This window comes from Morone saxatilis, unplaced genomic scaffold (assembly GCF_004916995.1).
Source record: "Morone saxatilis isolate NCDOM2014 unplaced genomic scaffold, NCSU_SB_2.0 Contig2, whole genome shotgun sequence".
NCBI lineage: Eukaryota > Metazoa > Chordata > Actinopteri > Moronidae > Morone > Morone saxatilis.
The window spans coordinates 22,854,182-22,878,854 of record NW_023339762.1 but is presented as its reverse complement, the minus strand read 5'-3'; the positions used below and the strand labels follow the sequence as shown (position 1 = coordinate 22,878,854).

Here is a 24,673-nt window from a genome sequence, read left to right as displayed (position 1 = left end):
CTGTCCCCCATCTGACCATCGCTCCACCAGCTCTGCCGACCATACTGGAGAGGAAACAGGAGGAGGTGGCACCTGACGCCCCCCCGCCCCAGCAAGCCCCAAAAAGGGTGTCGAAGTTTAAAGCTGCCAGGTTGCAGCAGAAGTGACTGTTCACGAGCAGATATCCATATTTCACAATAACTTTTTTTTTTTTTTTTAAGTCGTTATTTCTTTTCTACAACTGATGAACTGGACAAACCGCAGACCATCTTCTCCTCTCCTTTCTTTTACGTGTCTTTCACTTCTAATAATGCAGGGTTTCTGTCGTTGAGTAGGACTGTTTAGTGAGAAAAGCACAGTAGCAATATTAATAAATGAGCCCTGTGTGTAACACTGCTTTTTAACAAGCTCCTAACAGCGGTAAATGCAGTCTCTATTGCTTATCTACCCTTACACTATAAAGGGCACTTTTGTCTATCTCTCTGTGAGGCCTGTTTTGCTGTATGTCACATGTTTACCTGTCTTCTGCTTTTCTGTTGATCCGAGCTGTTGCCAGTTGAGGTAAGACTCTAGGCTTTGCCACTTGTGATGAGTTGCCTTGTTTCGCTTCTTTTCCCAGGTATTGATCATTAAACAGAATCAGGTGCCCATTAGTTCTCATTTTACCTTCCCTTGACCTGCCTAATGAATGTATGTATTCCTTTGTGACAAGCTTTATGTAAAGACAAAAAAAGAATATTGATGGAAACTACTAAAATAAACGATTTTGGCTACAAGTCTTGTTTTCTTATTTCTTCTTTGAAAGAAAATATCTTGTTTTGGATTAATCTTTATTTCATTTATGTTCTGCAGACAGGTCTTTGTTCTTTATCTGAATACCTTAGAACTGGCTTGGACAGATTTTCTCAAATTGTGTTTACACTGCATAGTAATGATGTATAATAGTAGCACATTTCTGCTCCTGATACCTCGTGTAAATTGTTTTGGTCTTTAAACTGCTATTATCTGACACTGCCTCAGCTAATATGGTCTTTTATGAATCATTGTTACTCCTTGTGAATTTCCTGTTGTGCATTAAAATTTAAAGAGCTAAGTAAGTAAAGCACCATCTCTGCTTATAGCAGCCAAAATTTCTAAGGCGTAACATTTCCTCAAAGCTGTAAAGCAAACTGAAAACAAAATGCCTTTTCCAGTTAGTGAAAGTACGATCAAACTGCAGCCCAAATGAGACGGGGAGGGAATTTCCGAGACAACCACTCTGACAACAAATCATGTGTAGCATGGATTCAAAAATTTAACTTATTTTATAGGCACAGAAGAAAGTCTGATTTGGAGGTTGAAGTCAGCAGTTCATGGTTGCCATCAGTGAAAATAGCATAGAATATAAAACAGCTGTATGATTTGACATGTAGATGATGGGAAATGCCATTACATCACTGACTGAGGGGGAACGTTTAAAAATTAGAGCCCTGATGAACTCACGCTTCGAATAAATAAACTGGAAGAAATGTCCTTTACCTAATAAATCTTGAATTCCTAACAAAGTCAAAGTTCATTTCATTTTTTTACATGAAAGCTATGCTATTTTATAATCTCCACATATGTCGATGTTGATGGTTGCTGTTCTTTTTCTGGACATGCTGATGGAACATTATTTTCTCTCAGTGTAAAATAACAAAATTCTTATGTTTTGAATGCCATTATTTTACCCACAGTTGTTCTCTTAAAGACATATACTCAGTTATTTTATTAGAATATGAGTATCAAACCTATGTTGTTTTAATTTTTTGTTTTACAGGGAAAATTCTTTTTTCATAAATAAAAGTTTTTCGGTTCACAATCCTCTTTCCCTCTTTATTTGATTGAATTTACCTCTCTTGTTCTAAACAATAAAAAAGCAACAGGTCTTGAAGTCAAATGAATTGTCCGTCCCTACTGATTTATTTCAAGGTTTTTATGTTTTGTATTATTATTATTATAATTATTGGATTTTTGAGTTTTTAATTGAATTATTTTGTTTTCTTCCCTTCATATTCATCCCTTTATATACTACTTTTGGTTGTTATCAGCTCTCTCCATTGCGTTGATTACTTGCCTGACCTAATGTAAATTTTTTTGTTGCTTTAAATACAGTTTGGTAGTTTAATTCAGTGGTTCCCAATACAGTAGGGCTCTTTACTAATCGCTTTTTGTTTTACACCAGTTTACATCTTTGGACATCAAACAAAATAATATTAAATTAGTGGAAATGCTAACAACTCATACACATCTGATCCCTTAATCTTTGACAATATTGTCTATTTTAGAACCTTCATCATGTGTATTTTTTCATGTAAAGATCTTATCCTGAAAGTAATCAAAAGTACTATGTAGTGGAGTAGAAGTAGAACGTAGCAGAAATTGAAATACTAAGTACCAAAAAAAGTACCAAAATTGTACTGTTGTTTATTACTTTCTGGTATCAATATTTTTATTACGATGATTGTATTAAATCTAAACAGATGGAAAATACTAATTTACTATTAAGAAAGATCTATGTTTTTTTAAAATTCCCTCAGAGTTGATTTGGAAGGTTTTAATTTAAACATTTATAGTTGAACACTGACCGTTTGCTCTGTAGCCTGTGAAAGTTTGGAGTTGCAATGAGCCCAGATTAATATGTTTAGAACCAGGGAAATAGAATTGTTTTTTTTTTAACATTGAACTTGAAAAGACCATCGCTTTGGACTGAGCTGTATTGTTTGATGTAGTTTAGATTTTTAGTGGGGCAACTCATACACAACCCTGTACTTCATCTCCCCCACAAGCAGCTTTAATTAAAGCTGCGGCTTGTGAGTTGAAAGGCTATCACTCCCCTTTTAGTTAAATGGTGGGAGTGCAGGTCTCTGATAAGAAGCTTTTAAACAGGTCCTGAGGTGACTCTGCCCCCCGCACCTCCCCTCCCCTTCATCAGGATTATTTCTCCAATATGAAAATCCAGGTAGCATGAGACAGATTAGGCAATGCTTAACATGCTAGCGTTGTGTTGGTGAGACACGGATCAATGGACTTATGTAGGTTAAGCTGTGAAGGTATATGCTGGAACATAGTAGAACTACATTACAAAGAAATCTAGCATGCAAACTATGTAATGGGCTGGAACACAGTCGAGATCTACATTTCAAGGATTAAGAGGGATTTTAAGAGTTGTGTGATGAAGGTTTCAAGCAGGTATTGTTTTCCAGACAGGTGCTTGGGCCTGAGAGGGGGAGAGGAAGAGTTGCACTTAGCTCCAAATGTCAGAGGAATGGATTAAACAGCAGCCAGTGCTTCACTGCTACTTGAACATACAACGTTAAAGATGGAGCCACAAAGTCTCGTACCTACCTATCATTTACACTCACAGCCTATAAGGGGAACTGCTTTTTCGTTCCTTGTTTATTCCACTAATGAACCTCAGGTGAAAATCACAGGGGAGAAACAAATGTTCAGGTGATCCACGCTGATGTCACAGCTCTACAGTTTCATGACACTTTGATCATCGCTTGTTTCCTGCCTCAAAGTAACTCAGAGACAGTTCCCCTCAAACTAATTGAAAATACCACTTTGATTATTTTTTGTGTGTCTTTGGGAAAATTAAAACTTAATATTTATAGAAAAGCAGCTGTTTGGACAACTATATTAAACATAAATTGTTTTGGGATAATTAACTATTATTTTAAGTAATTTTTCAAGCAAACATGTCGAACATTGTCTGGTTTCAGCTTCTCAAATGTGAGGATTTGCTGCCTTTATTTCTCTTACGTTATAGTATACAAAAAAAGGAATCTGAAGACATGATGTTGGACTCTTGGGAACTTGTGATGGAGTTTTTCTCACTATTTTCTGACCATAAAAATAATGAAATAATCATAGCGGCAACTTAAATGATCATATCATTCCTTTGAAAATAGGCGGACTGCTGAAAAACTCTAAAAGACTTCAAGTGCTTCAACTTCCAATACAGAAAACCACACGATAGAATAAAGAATAAAGCAGCAGTACATAAACACCTGCACCAATGTTTTGAATGTAAGCTATAGCAAATCTACACCACAACATTAAAAACAAGGACCTGTTGCTGTGTTGGTGTATTTTATATTGTTTTCTTTATTAAAAGATGTCTGGTTATGTCTAAGAATTTCTCTGAGAGGATGTGTTTGGAGTGCATTCACTCATTTGAAGTGAGAAAGTCTTCCTAACTTTCTTGGAGAAGAGTCTACAGTGAAGGTCAGGAGGATGGTAGAAAATGTAAAATATGTTACAAGCATCCAATTAAGCTTCCTTAATAGAGCCATTTACCAACTAAAATGCTGAATCACTGATGTTTAGTCATCATTCTTCCCTTACACAATATGCCAACAAACAGTTCAGTCCATAAAGCAAGAAACCTAAGGGGTGAACACAGCACACAGAAGGATCAGCCTGTGTAAAATTATGCAGATTTCTCTGTCTGTATAGGGGGAGTTTAAAGATCATGCCAACGTTACAGGCGAATCCATCATGCTTCCACACAAGTTTTCAAAGAATGTAAAAGTACTACTCTTGCAGGTAATCACCTTAGCACATTTGATATGCTTAATACCACATAATACTTCCAAACGCACGCATCTCAGGAGAGGGATTGACGAGGTCTGGGTCCTGAGGACGGCAGTGCACATTTTACGCACGGTGCCAGTCTGTTACACTTACACACCAGCGGCCAGATGAGGGAGACATACGGCTTCGGGACATGTCGAAGTATCCTGAGTAATTTTTGTAAGATTTCATTACCTCTTTCTTCAACTGGAAATACTACAGAGCAAAGCGCACTGCCGCCTTCGTCTGGCGAGAACGTTTGAAACGTTTTTTCGGTTGTTGTTTTTTTTAAGAGAGAGGAAGCAGCAGTTCACGAGGAAATCTGGGTCCGACTGTGCGTGCTGGGCGTTTGTGATAAAGCGTGTGAAGCGTACAGTCCGTCAGTCAGCAGTCAGTCATCCAGTTCAACATCACTCTCCACTCAACTCCAGCTGTCACCGCGCGTCCTCCGAGCCTCCGCGAATTGGGCCAGGTAAGAGAAACCACTGCCGCTCCCGAAGGTTTTACTCAAGTCATTCGTGAGAGAAGTTTAAGTTTGTGTCGAGTCGGATTCTGGTAGATGTTCCGTTTCCCACAGCTGCCACTGTTTTTTTTAGGGGGGTGAAAAAGTAAGTCATGGCGAGGGCTAAAAGGTGAGGAATTTAATTCGATGCGTTACTGAAAGAGATGAAGGCGCGAGTCTAAAGAAGAATGTAGGAAACAGTAAAATGTGTGTGTTTCCTAGGTGTTTATTTGTGCATATGGTGTGTGTACAGCAGAACATGTTCCATCCATGTAATGATTTCCATACGACCTTCTATCATATCACACTGTATTAAACGTTTGCCTTTGTCTTTTCCATATTATTGTCTCATTATAATTTAGAACCATAATTCACATAATTAAAAAAAGATATAAAGCTCCAGATGCACCATGCAAAATCTGGGCTAATGAAGTTGTGTGTTTGTGGCTGAGAATAATGATGCAAGGTGTCTGTACATTACAATGTACAGTTTGCCTGATTTATATTTAAAACAATGAGAAGCCATCTCACCATACAGAGATTTTTTTTAAGTTGCATCTTTTACAGCTGTAACAGTTTGTGAGTGGCCATGCTTTAGATAATGTAACCTTATTTCTTTTCACTGTCACCTGTACAGAGTGGCACAGCTACTTTCAAAGCCACTCTCACCCTCTGCCCCCACCTCCCCTCCCCTTCCTCCTGTTTCCAAATGCTCTCCTTTGAAGCGATGATGCCCCATCTGTCATATGTGAGCAAAGAGAGACCATGCTCTGCTCTTCTCAATTACTGAATTCTCCTCATGCCAGCTCCGGTGGGACAGGAGGAGGAGCAGGTGGGTGGCAGTCAGTGCGATCAATCAACATGAAATATTCAGCTTTGAATATACACATCATTTACTGCTGCTGCTGCTGTCCTTGTTAGAAACATCCCAAAAAGAGTTGGGGCGTTTGTCTGAGGCGTTTTTTTTATAACTGGGACCATGTGTGCCCTGTGACACAGTTCCTGATGAAAAATTGGGGCCTGTGTGTATGTTTAGGTGACATTTTTTTTTAAATACAAAACTATACCCTTTATGGAGACTGAAGTGTGAATGTGAAATTATTATCATCGTATCTGAAAGGGAAATTGGAGGGAGGGAGGGAGGGAGGTTGAGTGGATGAAACTGTATTAAATGTAGCACCACAGCCGTTTTCTCATTATGCTGCCGTAAATTCATACAGCTTACATGACAAAGCCCTGCTTGGCAACTTTCTCCCCTGATAGAGGCACTTGTTTGAACACGAGGCACATGATTTGAATATCTGTAATCCATGCTGAAATCAACAGGCCAGATGAACTTTTTGGCACCCTCTTACCAACACATTGAGTGGGATTTTCTCCCCCCCCCCAAAAAAAAATGCCTAAGCTAAACTAGACTTAGGCTTAAAATCACTTGAAAGGAAAAAAAAATCAGGCAAAAGTTATTTGATTTGTCTTTCCCATGCCAACTGCAGAAAATCCTGGAACTTTGAAATCTTATCAGAGAAGAATGTGAACCTTTCCAATCATTCAAACTCTTCAGGAAACTTTTAATCTCCTAAGTGTCTGCCTTGTGATAATAATATCTCTGTGATGTTGCCTGGTGAAATTTGCCCGAGTACCATGGCCCTAAGTATTTGAGCTATGAGGCAATACAGTGAAAAGCATAGCCCCCTCATATGAGAACACAACAGTGAATAATTAATAACCTTGCTCCCAATTCCAGGAAAACAATAGCATATTGTAGGAACACTGCACTAATTTAACTAGAGGAAAAAAAAACAGTCGACAACTTCAACAAAATCTGGGATGCATCGGCATTGTTATAAAGCATTTCTGCATGAGTTTTGGTCTAGTTATTCTAGCCACTGTAGCTTTGCACACTTTTTATGCTGCTGCGCTCCATGTGTGTATACTGTTGCGTTGCATGCTGCATGATGTTGTAGTGTAATGTTGTTTGCCTTTGAGATTAATCAGAACCCATTAAATACCCCTCTCTCACCTGCTGGCAGTATGTGAGGTGGAAGTGCACATGCAGGAAGCTATTTTCCACAGGCCTCCTCTCTTGGCTGTCAGCTCCCATTAAGGGGGAAGGTGTCATATCTGTAACACAGCTGAGTGCAGATGGCAGAGTGGAGGGGATGGCTCACCGATTTAAACAATGATTAATGAACAGAGATGGAAAACAAATTACATTGGACTATTGGAGGCAGGGAATTGTTTTTATGAAAATGTTAATTGTGTCTGCCAGGCTGATACCAGGAGTGGGGGAAGGGTGGAGTGAGGGCAAGGCAGCAAGACAACCAAGGGGCTACTGATAGGACGTCTACTACTCCCCTGGCTCAGATTATTGGCGTGTCTCAGCATGCGATGTTTAGTACCGTACCTTGGCTTTAAGACCTCTAATGTGCCATAACTTTCAAGGTTTGGCTTTTTATGATGAACCCCATGAAGAATTGTCGCCCACCACTGCACCAATTAGCGTTATCTCTAATAATAAGTGGTTGTAAGTGACGAGAGAAGGCGCCCTGTTCTAGTTGTAATTATTGCAGGCGGGTGCAGCTGCACTACTTAGGGAGATGATGATAATTATTTTTCTTTTTTTTTTTCATTGCGGGTTGATTATTTAAGAGCATCATACACTCATCAGAGTAATCAGGAGAGAGTGATTAGTGAAAATCCACGAGGCTAACAGCTGCCACATTAAACACTTGCCTCTGTTGCCAACACACAGAGTCAGAGCCCTTCCACAGGACAGAGACGAACGAAAGCACTTCACCTTCAACTCCAGGACCACATGTGTTTGTTAGAAAGTCAAGGCTCAGGGCACGCAGAGAATTAGAGTAAACAGAGCGCCCCATGAAAAGGCATGTTGTTGTGCACCAAGGTCAATCTTCAATGTTTCAATTCACAAGTGAAGCGGCTCTGAAGGGTAGTCAGAGTTTGATATGGCATTTTTGAAAGTGTGGGAAATAGAGATAGTTACTGCGCAGTGACCTTGCACTCCTCCTGAATTGTCTCCTATTGTATCGAAGTAAGTAAACACTGAATGCTCTGGTGAGCGAGGGCTGTGTGATGGGGCTTGAGATCTAAAACCCAGTCTGATACACAATCCTAAAAAACGGTCTCAATTGGAGATGTGTGCCACGGCCATGTCCGGTGTTCACGCTGTGCTGCTTGCCACTGAGGAAGGCCTGCTAAACTGAGGGCTAATTCTCTTAGCCCAGATGTTGCCTGAGCACAGTCCTGGGATCCCACTGGGTTGATGAGCTCAATCAGTGAAATGATGAAAAGATGATTTTGTCCCTGTAATTACAGTGTGTAAACTACTTAGCTAGGATTGCAAAGGAAGTCATTTTCTAATTACGCTGGTACCCCGTTGTCTAATGGTGGATGTTTTGTTGTTTTAGAGAGTGCGGGAGAGAGAGAGAGAGGGATAGAGAGGAAGAATATATATGTGTGTGTGAGTGTATGTGTGTGAGAAAGAGAGAGAGAAAGAGAGACAGAGAGAACACGAGGGGTGAGAGAGAGAGCAACTTCATGAGGGGTCTGTGCTCTGCTGCTGCGGCGGAAAAAAGACCATCACAAGGGCAAGATGGCTGCCAAATGAGAGTTCATTGAATTATCAGCCCAGTTAATGTGCCTTGGATTATGCTCTTTGTTTGTCAGTTTTTTCCTGTAGATGCCATAGCTTAATGAGATACTGTAAGTGGCATTACCAGACTCCTGCTGTGATTTTGTGATGACTCGTTTAATGACTTTTGTTTTAGTGCCTCCAAGTGCTTTAGCAACTGAAAGTAGACATAGTTTTTTTAATCCATTTTTGCCATCTCTTTGCAGTTTTGCAAATATTGAGCAATACAGAGAATGAATGCGACGTAAAAACGAAATGATCCTGTCTCTTTAAACGATATAGTGACAAGAATTTGCGTTGGCAATCCTGCCTTCCTTGCACCAGGGGAAGTTGTACTTCTCAAGAAAGCAAAACATGTCAGTATGTTGCAGTCTGAAGAAGCTCCATTCTTGTGATCTGTGTGAGTTCTGTTGGAGCTGGCTGCCGTCCTGCAGGGCCCAACCATCTGATGCAGCCTACACCATGTGGATAGGCTTCTCTTGTGCAAGGCATCCCCTACGCACCTCACACTGTTAACACACCCCATCGTACGCCAAAGCTTTGTTTGTGTCCAGAAAGAACAGGTGGTCTGTGCAAACAAGAGCAACTGTTTACACATTAGTGATTTAAAATACATTCTATATACACATGCCTGTGTGTGTGTGTGTGTGTGTGTGTGTGTATGTGTATGAGAGAGAGACAGCATGAGAGAGTGGGTGTCTTTGCATGTGCATGATGAGAATAAGTTGAGGAGACAGTGTTTATATTTGCTTGCACTTAGCTGTGTGTGATCGCCATTGAAAGCTTCAGAGGAAGCTCATGAATGCAAAGTTTAACTATGACACACACACACACACACGCAGTAATGAGGTTATGATACTGCATGTTTCCTCCAGAACACTCATGTACACTTTGTCATTTTCACATCTTTGCCCTCTGCATAAATCAGATTTGTGAACATTTTGTGAACAGTCTGTCATTTGGAAGACTTATAGTGAATTAATGAATTAGAAGCAATGTTTTCCACCAACTCATACAGGTACAAACACAGCTGGTCACCTCAAAGCAGACCTGCTGTTTACAGTCTGACTTGCAGTTTCTATACCCTGTAGCTTTTAGTGTGTCATCAGAGGAACTTATTTCCCCTCTGTTGCATTCAATGCCACTAATCTGCAATACTGAATGGGACAAACAAAATGAATCGAAAGCCTCCTTTCACTGAACATGTGGAATAGCTGACTTCCAAATAACTGCACACATCACCACTGCGCCACATGCACGCCAGATTTATTTTTACAGGGCACGAGCCAGATTTTTGATAGTTTTAAAAGGAGTGGCATAGATTTACTGCATCCACAACAAATGTGTATGTATTCCTTTATGAGTTCTTTAGCTATTACTCACAAGGAGCTAGTTTGTCAGTGCTGTGTGTGCTCTTTCTGTGCTCTGTACTCCCGCAGTAATGAATGGTGCTGGTTAGACTATTCTGTCTCCGTCAGGCTTTTGGGGGGCCTACAGAGAAGCTCCTATAGGGTTTCATTAATCTGGCTGTCAGAAAGTATATGGGTGCTATCTTTTGTACAGGTCATGGTGGGCAGCTGTGTTACCACTGCCCTCTTCCTTGTACTGCCTCTTCATCCCCTGACAGGGAAGTCCACAGGATGGTTGGCTGACTGGATTTGGTGGGTGGGCGCGTGGGTGAAGTGAGACACAGGGGGCATATTGCGTGGCATGAGGCTTTTACTGTCTGCACATAAGCCTGCTCTGTAATAATGAATAAAACTTTTGTTATCTGCAAACTGGGACGTCAGGGAATTCCAGGAATTTTTAAAAGTCATGATCTCATGTTATATGATTTTGAAGTAGGCAGAACCACGTTACGAAGAATCTGGGATATGAACAGATATGTATAACATCACGCTTTATAAGAACAATAAGAGAGACTTTAGTCATCCTTATACAGTGCAGTACAGTACATTAATCTGTATCATTAGTGAGATCTGTATCAGAATATATTATTATTAAATATATATTTCATGATAATGTCATCTTATATCACACCTGTAATTGTATGAATATAAATTCCTATTAGTGTGTAATGCATACAAATACGCCCAGCCTGCATGAAGCGAAAAATCATAATACACGCAAATTAAATAATCCATCTTTTATTCTTTTGCATGCTTTGTAGACAAAGTTAGTCATTTCAAATTTTGATCAGAATATTTCAGTTTTTTTTTTATTTTGTTGACCCATTTCATGGAAAAGTGATGGTCCTAAATCACCATAGTACAACACAAAACAAAAGCATTACGTATGTTTCAGACTGACTTATCATTCACCATTTGATTTTCATCTTTATTTTGGTTGACATTAGATGTGCTACTGTAACTGTTGGTTGCAGGCTTATGTAGATGTTTGTTGTGCATTCACTGTAGCGTTCCGTTCAACCATCCACATAAATTATTAATGCTTTTTAACTGCTGTTAATATGAAATATGAAATGTGCAATTCTGATCTATAAATTTCCATCATGCGTTTTATTCCTTTGTCACTTCTCTATGGATTTAGAATATTATCCATCCATCCTAGCTGACAATATGCTGCAACTACAAACCAAAAAGATTACACTTCCAGCTTCTTGTAGATTAGATACTGAAATACAGAATCCTTAGGCTGACTGCAGTAAAAATAAATGTAACGATGTTTGATACTGTCAGATCTGAAATCATCCAGAGTGCACAGCTCCCATGGCTGGTTTAATTGTGTATGTGTCACTTTTTTTTTTTCTTTTATTGCCCGTGCTAAATCACACCTGCTCCTTGTTCGTCTATGCGCGGCCACACCTAAGAGGCGCTACTGTGACACGATGCTTAATAACAATCAGGCTCTGTCTCAATCTGCCCCAAAAGAGCCTAATCCACTCTGACAGAGAAAACACCTGATGGCCCTGCATGCCGCTCCCATCTCCACCAATTCCTACATAACCTAGTACGCACACACACACGCATGCACGCACACACCCGCACACATACACACAACACACAATCACATCAAACACACACACACACACACACACAAGTGATGAAGGTTTTATGCCTTCTTGCTATGCTTAGTTAATCAGAGGAATACCACTTTAGCAAATATGAAGTGGATCTAGTGTATGCTAATATCATTCGCTCACTTTCTCCCTGTCAGATATGATTAGGTCAGGCCCATATCCTTACATTGATCTCAGCTCAGAGCAGACACACTGCTCACACCAACCATGGCTGTAGGGATGCCAGATCTTTAGTTGTGTGGTTTTGTGTACAACATTTTCCTGACTGACTGAGGTTGCTATAAACTATAGGCAGCAGCAGGTGGCTCAGACTCCTTGTCAGACATTTGATTTTCAAGGCCTTTATAGTTAAATTAAATCTAGTGTCTTGATATTAAAGAAGGTTTTGTTTAGTTTGGGTTACTCTCTTATTATTTTCCTCATCTGTGCTTGCCAGCTAGCTAGATGTAACAGACAGGTAAGAGAAACCACACATGCATGGTTTGATTAAAAAAAAGAAAAATGCAAACACAGTTATACAATAGTCAAATTTATTTAAGTTATTTCATCAGATGCTGCAGATGCAAAGCCGTTTGAAGTTTGATCAATCATTATAGATTGGGCACAGACTTCAGATTTAGTACACTGTACACTATTACACATCCAAGGCTACAGTACAGTGATGACATTAATATAGGCAAATGCAATAATAGTTCAAATGACCGATTTGGAGGAACACCAGGTTAAACATTTTTTTATATCTACTACATTATAATATACTTTACAATTTTTTCCCGCTGTCTGATATGATTAGATCCGTACCATATGGTTACACTAATTTCTGATCTACAGCTCAGAGCAGGCTCACACCAGCCACTGCTGCCAGCTCTTTATCTGTGTGTTTTTGTGTACATCATTTTCATGACTGACTGAGGTTGCAGTCCAGGATGATGTAAGCCTGTGTTAATTCAGTGTGGACAGTGCAGGCTTTGTTCTGTGCCCTTTGGTGCTTCAGTAGAGCTGTGCAGGGCTCGCTTATGTGACCTCTACCATTGTAGCACGATGTGAATTTGAAGCTTTGTTTTGCTGCTACAGTTGAATCAGAAAAGGGAAACTGGGCAGGGGAGAAGTAAAACATATTTAGCTTTCCATTTGTATACTCTTTCTTTAACTTTGTTTGCATGTTTGCATCATCAAGTTGTTTATTTTCCTTAGTACTCCAGTGACATAATTATCCTAGTAAAGGTTTTATTCAAATATGCAGTAGACCTGCTGAAAAAGCTTAACTCTTTTACTTTAATCTTTTTTTTTTAAAGCGGTTCAAGATTTGCGAAATGCGAAAGAAGGCCAAGTAGAAGCAGACAGTCTTTGATGTTTGTGCTGTCTTAGTATTGTATGTCAGTATAAAATGAGATCAAGACAAAGATTTTCACCTTACCCTTTAGTAAAGATGAGATATTTGTTGAGGAAGCCTTTGTGGTTAGACTTAATCAGCATTTTCATAGTCTCCAACAATAATCTAAAACCACAGGCATACTTAACACAGGATGAGGAGAGTCAGAACTTACTTTGCTCTATTTCCTGACCTATTTGTGGTGCATCACTGGCATTATACAGCCGTTGCAAAAGTACAGATTTACTTCATTGACAGCTTATAACCACACTTTTGGTTGACATTTTACTTACCTGTTATTGGGCTCAGGCTAGAAATGAATGTATTCGAATAAATCCTTTGTTTTGTCTGAATTTAATGCACTTAATGTTTCTTTTTTCTTCTTCTTTTTTTAGGTCTGAGCTACACAATACATAACAAACAGACATTTCATCTGAACAGCATGAATCCACATCCTGTTTCAACTGAATAGGTGCAAACAGTCAGCATACAGTTCACTGCTAACCTCCGGACTGTCCCATATAGACACCCCTGACCACCATACTGTAACATCAGCCAGTCCCTGAAAGGACAGCTTCATTACCCCGTCCACCCACCCAATTAGGAGCCAGATGGCACTTCTGGCCAATCAAATAATGGATGCAAGGATTCTCAGCAGTATGAACGGGAGAGTAGAGCTCTCCCAGTTCTTGAGAGTCACCAATCAAAGCATCGCCTCCCAGGTAAACTCCACCCAGGATGACAGCCGCAAGAACAGGAAGTATCCCTGCCCGTTGTGTGGAAAGCGTTTCCGTTTCAACAGCATCCTTTCGCTTCACATGCGCACACACACCGGCGAGAAGCCCTTTAAGTGCCCATACTGCGACCACAGGGCTGCACAGAAGGGCAACCTGAAGATACACCTCCGTACTCATAAGCAAGGCATTCTGGGTAAAGGCCGTGGGCGAATTAGGGAGGAGAATAGGTTGCTTCATGAGCTTGAGGAAAGGGCGATACTAAGGGACAGGCAGACGCGAGCTGGTCATGTTAGCCAACAGCAAATATCTAATATAAACCAACTTCAAAAGCCCCAATTGTCACAGACCGCCCCGACACATCCTCCATTCTTAACCAACTATGGCGCTGCAGAGAGCCAGCCACATACATCCACATCTCCTAAGGTGACTACCATCCCTGATGATCCCATCCAGCCCCAACCAACTGGCTTCCGCTGCTCATTCTGTAAGGGAAAGTTTAGGAAGCAGCAGGAGCTTGAGCGCCACATCAGGATCCTACATAAACCCTATAAATGCACCTTGTGCGAGTTTGCTGCCTCACAAGAAGAGGAGCTCATTGGCCACGTTGAGACGACACATATAACTGCTGATTCAGGCTCAGGCCAGAAACCTGCAATTGGGGCCGGTGACAAGAGGAGGCCCATTGGTGAATTCCCCTGCGAGGTGTGTGGCCAGACCTTCAGCCAGGCCTGGTTCCTGAAGGGTCACATGAGGAAACACAAGGACTCTTTTGAACACTGCTGTCAAATCTGTGGCCGTCGATTTAAAGAACCCTGGTTTCTGAAGAACCACATGAAGGTCCACCTCAATAAACTGGCTGCTAAGCGTAATCTCCCTGCCGAGCATGACACCTCTGTTAACATAAGTAACCTTGCACAAGACCATCAGAGCAACCTCTACTCGCAGTACATCTCCCGCATTCACAACAGGTTCCTCACGGCTGAGAGAGCTGACCATCAAGATTATAACCACATACTTGCCACAGCAGGCATTGACATGAAGGTCAGGGAGATGTTAGGGAGGATGATTTCCTCAGGTCCAGGCCCTTTGACAGATGCAGAGAGCTCCTCTTTGCTGGGTTTAAATCATCTCCACCCTCCACTGAGCTCCACTAGCATGGAATATCTGCAGAAAGTCATCTCTAACAGAGATACACTCAACAGCAGCAGCAGCTACCCAGGCTGGCAGATCATGACGCCAGGGCTGCCTATTGAACAGCAAATGTTCAGTCCTAAAGACCAGCAGCAGTGCTCCTCCTACCTGCCTGAGAGATGTCTCCCTGTGGACAATGGAAAAATGTGTCTTGGTGATCCAGACACCAAGGCCATCAGCAGACCTGGTAGCCCAGGCAGCGTGAGTCATCACGAGCCAACAGAGATCATCACAGAGATGGGGAACTCCCACTCTGGCAGTGCCCTTGACCCTCGACCACAATCTTCTTCTCCAGCTACAGGTAATGCACAATTTTGCACATTAAATTCAGTTACAATACTTGACACAAGATGTTCTACTTAGGCTAGCTGGAAAATATCTTTTGTGGCTCTGAAGGGAGCTTTCCAAAGTTTGAAAAAATAGCCCTGCTGATGTCATCAGGGTTTAATGAATGCCATGATCCTGATGCATTATGGAAAAAGTAGGATCCAGTGTTTATGGAGCTTGACCCATACTAGGAACTAATAAGGGACTAATAACGAGGAACTAATAATATCTCTCTCAAGATTTTTTGGGCATTTTGCCTTTAATCGACAGCAGAGAACATACTGGAGGAGAGAAAGAGAGGGATGACATGCAACAAAGAACCAGAAATGTTGCAGTCTACACACCTTATCCCGCAGGCTAAAGTGATCCCCTGACTGTTCATTTTTTAAATCTGTCTCTTGCAAGTCCCTCAACTTTATGGAAGTAACATACTCCATCACTAGAGAACCCCTTTACTATTTTGTAATTTTTGCAGGATTTTCATGTTTCTAGTCTGAATTGATATGAGGTCTGGCTAATATTACAGACCTAGACATTATTAAAGTGCACTGCAAAATAAGTTTAGAATATCACAACAAAGTATGCATCTCATCATCTCTTCTGTATGTTTTCTTTTTTCAAAAAATATATATTATAGCTATGACAGCTGTGGCCGCTGTCTTCCCACTTGTGTAGGTGGACATGAAGTGCAGGGTCAGCAACACCACAACAGATATTACTGTCATGCACAAGGACTTTGTCTTCCTTTTAAAGATAATGGCATCATGTTGAATTGTAGGGATAATTAGTACCCTCTATTTTTTATCCGTCACATCCCCACCCCTTGCCTACGGGGGCACAAGATGTTAATGCATGCCATCTGGTGTTTTTAATGATTTGATATATACCACCCAGTGATTTTTATGATTTGATCTACCACCTGGTATTTTTATTGATAGTCTTCTGTTCCACCTGGTGATTTGGATGATTCGGCTCTCTGGGTAAATGCCTTTCTTGTCATGGCATCCTGCTAACATGTTATCATGAACCTAAATTACTGCTATAACAGCATTGGTAAAAGAGAAATAAATCCAAACTTTTGTTCTGTTTCTTCGTAGCTTATGACTATGGTTATTCTCTGTTGGAGTTCTGCTGTTATGTACATCTAAAGTCTCATGCGCTCTAGTGGGATTTGATCCAGTATCCTCTTAAATGTTGGCCGTATAGCAGAGATAAATGGATCATGTCTAATCTTATTAGATGTTTTGTTTCCATATTGTGCAAACATACTGGTATCTGCATATTTACATGTAAATGCTTGCAGTTTATGGCCAAATCCCACTCTGGTTGCTCTTTAAGAAACATATTCAAGCTCTATTGTTTTTACTTTCCCTCCTCTCCCATATCACCAAGACCATACGGTGTCACTTCCAGAAACATTTATGATAGCTGGCTAGCTGAGGATTTGAGTGCACACAGTTCTGGGATGGCACATTCAGTATCAGACTCTAATTTCAGTCAATATTAAGCATGGAAACTAATTCATTGTAAAGGTCAGGCGTCATTGCTTTAGTCAATGATGGATCCGGCAGGCTCTCTCTCCCCCTCTCCTCCTCTCCTCTCTGTTCTTAGTCTTGTGTAATGGTAGACTCACTCTGGGGGCTTAGCACCGCATTGTTTAGCTCTGACAATATATCCCAGAGACCTCTGCAGCTGCTCCCTGCGCTCACAATGACAGATTAATTAACACAATCACACGCTGCTGGCCCTGGCTCAACACACAGGTCTGCTGCGGGACAGATAGGTAAATCCTACACATATGGAGAACACGCACCACTTGATGAGGGTTTAATAACAGGGATAAGTTTTTTCGGAGGTGGGGGGTTGTAACTGATCAAGTCTGTCTGTCTCAATGGTTGGACGTGGAGGAAGAGAGAGGGAGAGAGCGAGTGTTTTCTAATTCAGGAGAGCGGAGATGCTGAGGAAGAATTACCACTGCCAGATGTTCAGCTTGAGGAACATTGATTAGTCCAGAATTACTGGCTGCATTATTCATAGTCAGCCTATGGTGGTCATGAAGTTATTGATGTTCTCAATATGGATAGCAAATATAGTACAGTCATGGCTGTCAGAGTGAGAGGCGGCTTCTTTGCTTGATACATCCAGATACAGCGCTGGATTTAGATTTTTAACTACAAATACCCAGCATCTTAAATTAGAAATCATGCTTTGATTTCAATAGAAGGCGTGTGTTACGAATTACTTTCCTCAATATCTCATCAAGACAGATTTGAAAATGCACTTTGACTTTAATTATAATCTGAGATTAAGAATAACAACTCTTCTTAAAATGATAAACTAATGAAGGGTGCATGCTTCAGGCCTCTGACCTACATTGGACCAGTTAGATCCCAGCTCAGAATAAAAACATGCCTAACAAACATAAAATGCCCTGACAGTTATTAATTAGTCCCATTCAATACTCTTAACCTCAAGGTCAATGAGCAGACACCATGTAATGATGTTGTCCCCACATGTGTTTTTCTCCTTTATTCCCTGCTTTTACACTTCTTTTACTGTAAGCGTTACAGCTAAGAGAGCCTGAAATGATAAGCGTCTGTAAAACTGGTAATGGTAATATGAGCAGAGGTTTACCCAGAAACACAGATAAAGCAGGCTGCTGCACAGAGTATCACTTTTCATTTGGCTGTTCCGGTTACATCCTTCTATTCTTTGTGATTGCTGACAGTAAAAGCATCTTTTAACTAAACATGTCCTTATCTAACTCGGTCCTGTGTCGGGCTTAAACAAATTCAGTTCTCATTCAGAGATCAGAGCCAGTCTGACTGGTTTGTCTACACTGATTACCTGTTGGCTTTTCCATCTCCCTCTCACTTCTGTCTTTTAATCCTCTTTTTAATTATTATTGCAGATATGAGGCTCAAATTAAGCTCAAAATGCTTGTTTTCCTAGCATGCAGATAAAAAGATTTACCCAGGGAGTTCTGAACACCTGCCTTGAAATATTGTTCCACCGTCTCCTGAATGCCATTTGGCTTAATTGACTTGGAAACGTCCCAAATGCGTCATTGACTATGTGGTCTAATTAATATTAATAATATATGCTATTATAAACATCAAAGAACATCTGGTGCCCCTGTTTTTCTCACCAGTCTTGTGTGTGACTCTCTCTCTCACTCTGTTTCATCTTAAACCAAACCAGCCACCATGTATCTCTGCTTTGCATTTCAGGTGCTTGATTGCATATATAGAAAGAGCCAAAACCCAATGTATATAGCGTTTGATATCTACAATATAACTGCCAAATGCCTATGTAAGCATAGTATGTGAGCCAGTGATTGCATTGACGGTGATGTATAGTTGTAAATCTTAAAGCCTATTTCCATATGAAATGAATCACTTGTCCAAGCCCAGCTGCATGCTTTTTCCATAGACACGGCTCACTTGAGGCATTTATTTATTTATTTACCTTTTTCCTCCGCCTTGCACATCCAGTAAGGGCGGATAACTCATACGCATCACTTCATTAGATGCTCTGTGTTAGGTGAGAGAGGCTGGGGTTTGTAATGATGCAGTAATTGGAGTTTTGGTTGATAAATCTAAGCTCTAAAATTACTCCCCTCACATAATGTGAGCCTCGGCAGTGTAAGTAAATCTTAAACTGATTAAGTTAGCATGAACCAGGCAATCACAAAGATGGCACCCGTCCAAAGGAAGAGAAAAAAGACAGAGTCTTCAGTCTTTGTGTTGTTTTACCGCTCTCATGTAGGCTGGCAAATGGGTTTAGGAAGGTCCACGCTGAAAGATGAGGTCAGATATATGTGTTTTCTGCATTTGGAGCTGGCCGGTAATGTCATCGTAATTTAAGCCACAGAATAATTGAGATATATAGCGTGTCTGAAAGAGTTCCATTAAGCTGTTTGGATTTTTTTGTCTGTTACTGGAGACAAGGGTGTGGCCCTGTTGAAGTCTCTTTCCCGCTCTTGCACGCCCATGCACGTTGCCACACACACTCAATGTACGCAGACATTAAATCAAACATACTGTACACACTTACACACACAAACACATATACAGTATAAGCAGTGGTGACTGTCTTCAGATCAAGGACACAAATTTTCCATTTCCACAGTGATTTTTCAAATTTCAATAGGTTCGGCTCTATTTGATTAATATGCAGGTGCTATTTTATGGTTTTGTACATTTGAAATAGTGAAAAACAGCCATCCTTTTACTACCATTCAGATCATAAAGGTGGTTTTTCTATTAAAGTTGGAAACAAAGTAAAGTAACAACTACAGATCATTAGATTTAGATTTACCTCAGAGAATTACCTCAGGGTCAGATCTTGAGGTGTATGAAATTGATATTTCTCTGGCGGGGATGAATCACTGTTGTAACTCAGATATTAGTCCATTAAAGAAGAACAATAAGGCATCAATATGCATAGAATTAAATTAATGGTGGTGGGTTTATCTCTCTATCCCAGACGCATCCCTAAAAGACACAGTATAATGTATGACCTGACCTTCAAATGCCAGGAGAGTGTTGGGCAATAAACTGCCAATATTTGTGGCTTAATGGCGTCGGATGACTTTTACTGTAATTGGAATGGCAGCGAAACAGCTGGGCTGTTTAAAGACAGTGCAAGGCTGAGGTCTTAGACAATCACTAACTCAAAATGGTCACAGAGAGTGTGTTTAACCCTGGAGGGAGTTTCTGTGGTGGCTATAAGGATTAAACTGTAGGTAAACAGAGGGAAGAAGGCATTTAAATTACCTTTAATTAAAAGTTATGGTGAGTGGGATCAAATCTCGTTTCCAGATGGATATTTTTCACTGGCTAAAAAGAGAAAAATTACCCTTTGTCATTCTCCACAATAATACACTTTGTACTCTTTGAATTATGGTTCCAACACGCCATTTTTCAAGTATGAAGCAAAAATAAACTCAACTACAGTACATGGTGCGGTTAATCAGAACTGCTCACATGTTGGACTTCGTTATTTTTGACTGGGAAACCCACTTACTGGTTTTGATGGAATGAGGTTCTTGTCTGCGACATCTGCCTTGTTCTAGTTGCTTTAAATTTCACTGTTTATTATTTCTGGAAGAATCTTGTTTGGTGTTAACATCTTTGGGTGTATTTATTGCACATGGTGGTGGCGTCCATACTGTAAAATGATGGATCACTGGAGCTGAAAGCTGATTACAAGCTTGATTTACTGCAGGGCAGCGCTTAAATCATTCAACTCAGCCTGGTGTGGGATTGCAACATTTTTCATGTTTAGACAACAGTTGTTGGTACATACTTTTCTCAGAAAAAAAACAGCTCAGTATGCCTCATATACACATAGTTTCCTAATTTGATTTGGATTGTATTATGTTTTTGCTGTTATTGTCTGTGTTAGGTGAGAAAGTCTACAGGTGTCCACTCTCCAGTGACTACACCGCTGCACAGACGGCCTCCCTCGGCTTCCATCTGGATCGCTACCACTTCCCCCACTGGCAAAACAGCAGGGATCTTTCTTCTCCACTGCAGCCCACCAGTAGCAGCTCCAGCCCCAACCCCAACCCCAATCCCAAGCTCAGACCTAGATCCAGGGAAGACTGGAGCCCAGCTGCAGGTCACTACCTCGGTCTGGAGAGCCACAGCGAAAACGCCCTGCTCATCAACAAGCAGTCTGACCTCACTGACAAAGACGCGGATGTAGACGGTTCTTTATCTGCTCAAACCAGGAAGTCCCAGTATGAGCCGTTAGATTTGTCTGTCAGGCCAGAGTCTGTCATGTCTCATTCAGCTATGTCTCCTGCTCTGCTGGTACAGATGTCTGGCGTTTTTAGTAATGGCCTCTCTTCCTCCATTACCCGCCGGCTACAAAGTTACTCTAATGCTGCAACTGAACTCAGTGTGAAACCCGCATATCAGTGTGACCTTTTGGTGCAGGGAACAAAAGAAGAAACGAACACACAGAATGCAGGCTGCACGGGGCACGATGGTGAAGTTGAATTTGAGAAATCCAAGCAAGGCAGGGAGGACGAAAATGACGATTCTGCCAAGTGGAAGATGCTGAAAAGTAATATCCTCAAGGCAGAAGAGCTGGTACAGGCCAACGCTGATTTCCAGTGTCCCGGCGAAAAGAAGCAGGACAAGCCTGGACCTTGGGGCAGAGCCGTGGCTGAATCTCCCATCTCCTCTCTGGAGAACTTGACCCCAGGGCAGGTCGATCCTCTGCAGAACCAAGGCGGCCTGCTCTCCTTCCTCAGATCCCAGGGGAACCTGAGCAGTGCACCTGCCAGCGCACACAAAGCCAGTCTGAATGGTGGGGGGGACACGGAGATAGACGCTGCATCAGGTGAGCATCAGCTTATATATCATACAGTATATGGTACATGCAGCTGTCACTATTATAGCCAGGGCTGCCTTCACATTTGAAAGTATCTATTGCCACCTAGTGGACAAAGATTGGCCCTGTCTTTTTCCCCCCCATCTTGTTATCTCCTTTTAGATGCTTTGTACCACCCCATCTGAATGTGATAGACCACTGCAGATGGCAATATAACAATGTTACAATTTGTTAACTTAATTCTATATATAAGTGGCTGACGAGCACACTGGTATTTTTTGTACCAATGCGTGACATTGTCACCCACAAGGATGCTGCTATAGAAATCCAAAAAAAGTTTTTTGTCAGTATCGCAGCCCTCATCACCTAACAGAGGAAGTGTGAAGAGTGAGTGTGTGAATAAATCGTGCCAATTACAAACAACACACTTCCCTTGCACTTTAGTTTTTTTCTCTTGCAAGATCTTATCTCTGATGTCAAATAAGGGCTAAAGAAGACACAGGTGTGTGGCACTGATTACCCGTACACTTTAAAAGATGATATAATCTCCTTGTGTGATAGGTTACAAATCGCCCAAGCCAACGGAGCCCACTGATGGAGAGGCTTAAGCTCTTGTGCTGGTGTGATATGCTTGCTGAGTGCAGATTTAATAATGCTGTCTCTCAGGAGAGGGGATCCAACAGCTGGGGTCTTTGATATGCATGTATTATGAGTGCAACATGATACACCTTCCCTCTGATCCCCCTCTTATTCAGAAACTCAATATGTTCATGTGAAAGACAGGAAAGTGCCTGTCAACTCCATTAGGGATTAACATCTGTTCCCTTTCTTTATGATTCTAACAGCAAGATGTAGTTTTCTATTTGATTGTACAGATGGTTATTATAATTTGCCGAAAAGCACCCCTCCACTTCAACTCCTGTCATAGCCATCACACTGTTCATGTGTCTTTCTTGCTTTTATTGTGCATAATGCCATTTGAATTTAAGAAATCGAGATTTGGAAAAGATGGCAGTTTTGAGTTGTCTGCGAGCAAACCTCATGTTTTAAATTCCTTTAAAAAATCTAAGAACAATTTAACGTCACTAAATCATTTTTACTTCAAATTCAGCACAGTCCTGCAACTACTGCTTGTGTTTATCTTTTAGCAATATGATCAATGTATTGTTTGCCACTGTTAGGAGTTATTTCAAGCATCCCTCGTCTTTTATTTTCTGCAGATTGATCTGCCATATTTTTTTCCTTCTCCCTGAGGAAGTGGATGTCAAAGACGCAATAAACACCTGTCAGTCAAACTGGACATTGAGACAGCTAACTGACATTGAGAGTCCATTGAGTGTCCTCTAAAACTGAACTAAGCAGGTGGCCCGGCAGCCTGTCCTGTCTGCAGTGGTGACCAGGTGGCTTTGTCATGGGGCTGTCTCCTGTTGCCCCCATCCTCTCCATACTGTATGGCACGTCGAGTGGCATGGTGACATATTGCCGGGCAGTTTGGACATGGAGTGATGTGTTTGTGATGACAGTTCAGGTCGGCTCCAATGTGCCAGCAGTGGTAATTGGCCAGATGGTGACCTCTGGTTGAACCTGTCTGCATGCTCATTAGTCTCACTGAGCCCTCCCTTGAGTTTTAAAGAGAAACTCTGAAATCTGCACTGCTCAGACTAAACCACTAGATGGCAACATTTACCACTGTAACAGTTGAGTTGTAAAGCTTCTAAATATTTCTCTGCCAGGTATGCTTTCATATTTCACAGGCATAATTAGGACAACTATTTTTGAGAACACAGTCATGCAGTGCCACGGATGCCTTGAGGTTTAGACTGTTATCCAACTTAAAACCACTTAACCAGTTAACTAAACCAGCTGTCTCTTCTGTGATATCAGATCAGGCCTCTCAGACGCATGAGAACAAGTGAATATGAGAAGATTGATAAAGAAAGGATTAAGAATGAAAGAACAACAGAGGATGAAGAGAAAGAAATGGCCCTGATTTGAAAGGTTGAAAGGGGTGAGTCATTATCTCATTGTCTGACCTCTGTATACCCTCCGCGGAGAGGGTGACAGAGAGCGAGAGAAAAAGAAGAGAGAAAAGGAGCGAGAAAGATCACCATAGATGGAGATAGATGGAGCGACAGCGAGGTGAAAGAGGAGCGGTAGTGCGGCTGTCTCCATGAGCAGATGTCGTTTGAGGGCAGCGAGAGGGCAGCGCGGCCTGCCTTTGTGCCGTGCTTCTCCCCATAGAGATAATGAAGGGTGGAGCACTGGGAAGGATGTGCAGTCATCACTCACTGTCTGTGTGCCATCAGAGCTCAGCCCTGTGTCATCCGTCACCATTCAGCTCCTCTGGCCCCCGTCGGCCCCGCCACTGTCATCATGGTCATTATCTCAGCCTGTGACACACAACACACTCTCATCGCAGACACACACATACACACACAGGAAAACATGTGTGCAGGTGCAAACATATACATGTGTACAAGCTCATGCAAATAAGCACTTAGGCAGGGAAGAGTCTGGTTTAAAATGTTTTGGTGCTTGTGCCTATACAATGTAAGAGTTTCAGTACCAATAGTAAAATACTTTTTTGGATACCTTAATACTAAAATATAAATAGGCTTTTCTTCAAAACCTTGTTTTCCATCAAACAAAAGAAAACCAAATTTCTTAAATGTTCATTCTTGGCTAAACATAACCCACACAAGAAACCCAAATTCGCATGAATAAAAAGTCTAGAATTTGCAAAATTGTTATTTTAATCAGTAGATATCTGTTTAAAGAATACAGAAATAAGATAACTAATCTGACCAGAAGTTTAATACCAATTCGTGATATAGTTTTTAATACTCGGGAGTACAAACTTGAAGCCTACTTTAAGGAATAGTTTGACATTTCGAAAAAATACGCTTTGTGCTTTCTTGCTGAGAGTTTGATT

At 41.1% G+C, this 24,673-nt stretch overlaps 2 protein-coding genes across 2 annotated transcripts in view; both read left to right on the top strand.

Moving 5' to 3' along the window:
- Nucleotides 1-755, top strand: part of uri1 (URI1 prefoldin like chaperone) — a gene marked incomplete in the record, with an annotated part of 10,797 nt that extends 10,042 nt beyond the window's left edge. Inside the window, 1 exon segment of the mRNA XM_035665037.1 lies at nt 1-755. Within this exon segment, the coding sequence (XP_035520930.1) occupies nt 1-146 (146 nt within the window).
- Nucleotides 756-5,876: 5,121 nt separating this feature from the next.
- Nucleotides 5,877-24,673, top strand: part of LOC118330968 — a 28,027-nt gene continuing 9,230 nt past the window's right edge. The window contains exons 1-3 of the mRNA XM_035665723.1: nt 5,877-5,909; nt 13,711-15,370; nt 20,806-21,750. Of these exons, the coding sequence (XP_035521616.1) occupies nt 5,877-5,909; nt 13,711-15,370; nt 20,806-21,750 (2,638 nt within the window). The remainder of the gene's footprint in view (nt 5,910-13,710; nt 15,371-20,805; nt 21,751-24,673) is intronic.